Here is a 6,531-nt window from a genome sequence, read left to right as displayed (position 1 = left end):
ATAAATAGAAAATCTTAGTATCCTCTAAACTATGACTCCTTTCAGGTTGTCCTTAAAAATATATTGTTTTAATTCAAGGCAGTCTGGAAATAAGTCGTGTTCTATTCGACCGTAAATTTAAAAACGTCCGTAGGCACTTGAAGGCACCAACAGAGGCGTCCACTGAGAGGACCCAACCAATGAGAACGCGTCTCGCCCGTCACGTGACAACCAGCCTGGTAAACTACGATTGACTTGAGAGTTGCCGAGAGTCTGCTAGTTGTCGGCGTACAGTTAGTTTTTCACGAGCAACGTTCTGCCTTTATGAGGATTTATTTCTGCCTTACGGAATGTTCCGCCACTTTCAGTACTACTAAGAAGATTCGAGGCATTACTTCGGTGCTTTTCGTCTGGTTACTAATGGTTCGAAACTGCCAAGCAGGTGAGTTTTTAAAAAAAAGCAGTTTTGACTGTGCCAGCAAAGCAGTTTCTGAGCCGTTCGGGCTGTTTTCCCTGGGACAGGCAAGCATCACTTTAAAAGAGAAAACCCGAAATATTATTCCGTGGAGATAAGGTGTGGTTGCTAAGTAGATTAATTTACCTGCTTTCTGGTCATTTCAATCGGTAATACACTGTTTTTGTAAAAAAAAAAAAAAAAAGAAAAAAGGAAAAGAAGAACAGAATATACGTAAATGTAACGTTAGTTTTGGCAGCTTATTACAATACATCTTCAAACGGTTTGATTTACTAAATAAAACTACGTAGGAACTGTTGTAACACCGAAGGAACCAAACAAAAACATAAAGAGCAAAAAAAAAAGTTGCATAGCTTATTAATAAAGTAGAATTTGCATAGACCTAAGTGTTATATTAACTGTTTTTCTACGCATTTGTGTAAAGTATTTAAAGCTGAAGTTGTGCTCTGAATTAAATAGTTTGAAGTGTAAAAAAAATTATTAAAAAAAATCCATTTATATAAAAACACACACAGGGCCGGTCCGAGGTTTTATGGGGCCTGAGGTGGAATTGAATTCGGGTGCCCCCTTTGCGGCGCTTTAATGTTAGCACAATAAATCTCTCCATTAGTCCAGATATCTGCTTTCCACGGTGTTCGCCTTCCGGTCTGAGAACCGTAAATCTTTAATCTCTTCACTCTTTCGAGTCTGCTAACGTTATACAATAAAATATCACGTTAAACAGGTATTTAACAATACTTGGATTTCTTCTTTGATCTGCCTCGCTTCAAAAAGTTCTGTTATTAATTTGCACAGCTTTTATTCTGGTATTGCATTCTGTTCCGTTAATAAGATTTTTATGATTCGTATTGCCCAAGCAGAATTAAAGTTCTCACAAATCACAAACTGTGATTTAAAAGAAAACTTTATCACAGTATAGTGTAGGGCTGGGTATCATCTAGGATGAGCCGATTCGATACGATTCTCGATACACAGCTCACGATACGATACGATTCTCGATACATAGCTCAGCTTGATTTGATTCCAATATCGATATTTATTACTTTGAATTAATGCTCAGTGATTCAATCACCAAAATCAGCCAAATATTATGTGTATGTTCTATTTATTGATCACAGACATATTAACAGGAAAATAAAGTGCATTTGCTTCAATGCATTTAACGTGTCACAGAAACCAAAAATGTGCCCAAACATCTGATTTTAGGGACAAAGGAGCTTCTAAAATCCTGTCGGCCATTCCACAAATTCGTCTCACTTGCTCTCCTTCGCTGTGAACTGTAATGGTTGCGCTGTAATAACGCCCCCTAGAGGTTGGGAGGTATATTGATATTGAAAGCCAGAATATCGATATTAAATCGTTTTTAAAAATATCGATATTAATCTTTATATCGATTTTTATGCACAGCCCTAGTATAGTGATTCATTTCTAGGTGTTTTTAGAGCTGAATGAAGGTAGTCCAGTATCTTGGCCCTTGTTCACTGGGGTTCTCAATTTGTTAGAAAACAGAAATGACAGGATATTCTTTCAGTAACCATTTTTAGGGCTTGTCTAAACAAAAAAATAAATATCGTCAACGGGACACACTAACTTGCTGACACAGAAGGGAAAAACACATTGACAGTGGATGAGGTTGAGTGGCTTATATGGGCGTAAAATACTTTATTCTGTGGTATTTATTGCAATAACGATAACAGTGACGGTAAATGTTTTAAAATAAAAATCCACTACAGTCTTTTTGCCAATGGATTGTATGGCTGTGACTGCAGTCAACACAGAATAAGGAACACAACAATGCTCCTCTAAAAACATAACAAACACAAACAAAAACACCCAGAACCAGCAATTTTATCCCAGTTGCAAATAACAAACAAATAACTGCATTTATATAACATTTTTAAAATATGTTGATTATTACTACTGCTCCTAATGGAAGTCCCCGCAATACTTTTAGCTTTTGGGTTTTGTAAACATCATGTAGATCTTATGACGATTAAAAAAAAAAAATTCAAATCACGATAACGCTAAACGGTACAGTGATTGGCCGTCCTTAGTGACACGTGAATCCATATATTATTTATTATTTATTTTTTATTTAACCTGCCCTGGAGGTGTGTGGCCTCTGACTATCGATCCTTGATGCGGGGGCTCCGTGATCACATCCTCATCACTCGCTGTGTGAGTATGTGAGAAGAACAATTCGTGTCAGGATGACTCGTCGGAGGACAGCCTAAATTATGCACCTCATGGTGGTGTTTCCGCCGCGCTTAAAATCAAGGAAGTGGCCCTGCTCAGAGAGCGGCGTGCAGGTTATTGCACCAGCGCCGCCTTTGAAGGAGAGCTCTGCTTTGCACAGAAAAGCACACATCTCGCTTGGAGAGAACGGAAACCGTGATGTCCCCACAACTTCCTGCCCGGCGCTGCATATGCGTGTTATACGTTGTGCCTAAATGTTGTTGTTTTTTTTCGAGACGATGTCATCAGCGGCCTTTCCCAGAACGCCGGCCCTGCACGGCAGACACGGTGGGGGGCAGCGTCATGCTGCGGGCTAGATTTTCTTCGGCAGGGACGTCCAACGTGGTTGGATATGCTGCGACGATGGATGAAGCTAAACACTGAACAGGGCTGAAGCTGTTAGAGGATTTGAGCCTGAGAGCGGGGTATCTGCTTCCGGCGGTACTGTGACATTAAACCTGCAGCTCCAGCTACAGTTTGGTAGTTCACAGCAAATCAGACCCGACCTGCTGCAAAGAAATAGCAAAACATCTCCAGTTGTCTACTTGTGCAAAGCTAGTAGAGGCATAGCTGCACAAGCAGAGCTGGAATTGTAGCAGAAACAATGAAAAGCGCCCCCCCCCCCCATTTATTTTACAATTCTGTCCTACTCTCAGTCACCTGTTGAGATTTATTCACTGCAAATACAGACTAAACTCAACTAAAAATAAGTTAAAATTTTCTTGAAATTATTGAATTTGAACTTTATTTGAGCATGTAAATAAGATAATCTGCCATTGAAATAAGATTTTTGCACTTAAAATAGGAAAAACTCTTCTCCATCAACTTATTTCAAGTGCATTATATCTAATTATCTTATTTTAGGGGTAACATTACTCTTTCCATTGGCAGATAATCTTCTTTACCTGCTCAAATCAAGGACAAATACACTCATTTCAAGAAAATCTTACTTATTTTTAGTTTTGTTTTTGCAGCGTCTGCAAGCGTTTAAATCTGACACACGCTGTAAAAATGATTCGCTTGTTTGCACCGAATTATGAAAGCTGTCAAATAAAGGACTTTTTTAATGGATTTGTAGAATTTCAAATGCAATATCAGGCAATTCTTGAAGTGGCAAGTTCCAAAAAAATGTCCAAACGAATGTATATGTCTAATGATTCTTGACGCACTTGACCACAAATGGGAAGTTGTGGACATCTTTACTGGCTCCCGGCTGTTCTGGGCCCCCAAGCCGACGCCTACCAACTTACTTCTGACCCAGGCCGGCCTCGAATAAACGCGAACGCGCTCTCAGTTGTGTCGGCTCCCTTTTTCACCACTGCGCTCTGTCTTTCAGCCGCCCAGGGACGAGGGCAGCGTGCCGAGTTCAGGGGCTAGCCGGCCGACCGTCCCACCTGTGAGGGGTTGCTGGCTTCCCTGGGTGCTGGGATGCTACGGAAGAGCAGCAGCAGCAGCAGCACCAGCAGTATCGGCGCATTCCCCGGGACCAAGCATGTCCTGGAGCCTCCACGGCGTGCCTCCCAGCCCAAAGAACCCCTGTCGCCCAGATTTACCAAGACTTTGACGATGGGCCGCAGCACCAGGCCCCCCAACCCGCTGAGCAACATGGGGCTCTCTGCCCGCCTCATGGGGGCCCCGGGTGTGGACGCTGACTACGTTTTGCAGCTGGTGAATGACGTGAGGTGGTTTGCCGATGTGCTTTTGAGCCTAAAGGAGGCTTTCAAACAGAAAGGTGAGCTTTGATGGACTTGGAACATGGTGGGCTTGTTTTTTTTTGTTTTTTTTTAGCTGCCTGCTTTGGTTCTGGATGGGATTTCTTGGGTGATCATGTAACAGTGTGAGATTCTCATGGTAGGAAAGCCTGGTGTGACACGATCTAAACGCTTAGAACAGAAAAGCACCGTGTCCTAAGGGTAGGGAAATAACAGACATATTCGTATGAAAAGCGGCTCAAATGCTCATGTTGGTGCTTCCCTGATTTAAACATTTTAAATCAACTTATCTGAAGCCTGGAGGCAGTGATCGTCATCTGCACTGCAAAAACGGATCTAAAAATAAGTAAAATATTATTAAAGTTAGTGTATATACCCTGGATTTGAGCAGGTAAATAAGATTATCTGCCAATGGAATGAGTATTTTGACCCCTAAAATAAGATAATTAGACATCCTGCACTTGAAATAAGACGACGGAGATGAGTTGTTCTTATTTTAAGTGCAAAAATCTTGTTCCATTGGCAGATCATCTTATTTACCTGCTCAAATCAAGGACAGATACCCTCATTTGGAGAAGATTTGACTTGTTTCTAGTTCAGTTTTTGCAGTGTGGGCTTTCGATAATCGTTCAGCAGCGCAAGAAATCACAAATCCTCCCTCATGGTGGTGGCATTTGACATATAGATTGTGCTTTGGTAATCCTAGCCGGCCTAAAGAAAACGAGAAAGCTTTGTTCCGCTGTGACGTCAGACAGCGAGACGTTATAACTTATAATGTTATGATATCCGGTTTCAGCTGTAAGTGCAAGTATTGACAGGTGACCATGTCGGCTTTGTTTTGGCCGGCTGGCCCCCCGGAGGAAACCTGAATCCCGGCGTTTTCCCACGGAGCCGCCGCTCTCCACGCAGAGAGCCGGGTTTGTCCAAATCACGGGCAGCACAGCGAACCGGTCGGCTCCTCTGCTTTGCTTTGGTGCCTCCAGATAAAAAAAAAAAAAAAAAAAGCCACGTCCATGGCTCTGTGTGGCCCTCAGACAAAACTGAACACTGTTTCACCACTAACTCACCGAGCGGCTCTCCACGCCGTCCTCTGCTCCACTCACCCACGCATTAATGCACGCACAACGAAAAAAAAGAGCTAGACAGTAGATCGGAGACAGGTAAGGCACTTTCTCTTTGTTTCTCTGCTCGTCGATTGACTTTTTTGTTTGCAGACTCATACAAACATTCCTCCCACACACACACACACACACACACACGAACATTATGGCACACAGTCGTATAAACACTGCCAGTGGGAGGCTGTTAGTCCTCTCTGCACAGAGGAAGCAACTGCTTTCTTTCACTATGAGTCAGTCTGCACGTCTATATGTCGCAATTTAAAACGGTTGGAGAAAAAAAAAAAAAAAAGAGAAGGTTTATTGGCTCCAAAGCAACATTTGCAGATTAACTTTTTTTTATGTTCCTCTAATTACAATTTCCGCCACTAATCTGCAAGGAGCGTAGCCTGTGAAACACGCGTGCAGGGCTCTACTGTACGTCTGGCAGCGGGAGGGAGTTGTTTAGTCATTCCTCTCGCTGGAGGAGGGAGGCCTCGGCGGGAGAGCCTTGGCTTCCGTCGTGTCGAGTGTTACTCTGAGCCGTCACGAAAACATTTGGGGTATTTGCCTATCAGTTAACAAGAACCCCCCCCCTCTGTTCCGCAGGTGGGTGAAATCACGCCACATGACCCCAAGCTGTCTTCAGATTGGGGCTTTTCCTTAACATGTGTTTAAAGTTTTAGGCCTTTTTATTTTTTTATGAAAGGAAATTATTGGTTAACCATTGTGAGTAATAATTTTCTGCTATTTCCGCTGGAGTGTATCAAAACAAAAAAACGGGCGAAGTTCATTGCAGGAAATCCGTTTTTATTTTTATTTTATTTTTTATCAGTAATTAAAAGATATCGGTAAAGCACTATTAATCCTGCCACCAGGAAGCCAATTATCTGACGCAAAATCTGATTTAGAGACGGATAAGTGTGCAGATGAAGCGTTCAGCCGAAGAGCTACACGCTCCTAGCTCTCTTGAATTTCCCGAAGTCACACGCATCACGTAGCTAGTCTGGCCGCTGCTTCCTGCTAATGAGGA

General features: G+C 42.4%; 1 protein-coding gene across 2 annotated transcripts in view; it reads left to right on the top strand.

Moving 5' to 3' along the window:
* Nucleotides 1-241: 241 nt before the first annotated feature.
* LOC105932258 (rho GTPase-activating protein 29) overlaps nt 242-6,531 on the top strand; it is a 41,873-nt gene continuing 35,583 nt past the window's right edge. Inside the window, exons 1-2 of one of the 2 annotated variants that reach the window (XM_021320888.2) lie at nt 242-421; nt 4,026-4,421. In XM_021320888.2, the coding sequence (XP_021176563.2) occupies nt 4,118-4,421 (304 nt within the window). In that variant the 5' untranslated portion in view covers nt 242-421; nt 4,026-4,117. Of the gene's footprint in view, nt 422-4,025; nt 4,422-6,531 lie in introns of those variants that run through there. The other variant, XM_021320889.2, reaches the window with a different exon arrangement.

Source organism: Fundulus heteroclitus, chromosome 6 (assembly GCF_011125445.2).
Source record: "Fundulus heteroclitus isolate FHET01 chromosome 6, MU-UCD_Fhet_4.1, whole genome shotgun sequence".
In the NCBI taxonomy this organism is placed as follows: domain Eukaryota; kingdom Metazoa; phylum Chordata; class Actinopteri; order Cyprinodontiformes; family Fundulidae; genus Fundulus; species Fundulus heteroclitus.
The sequence above is the reverse complement of the archived record's forward strand: the minus strand, read 5'-3'. Positions and strand labels throughout refer to the sequence as shown.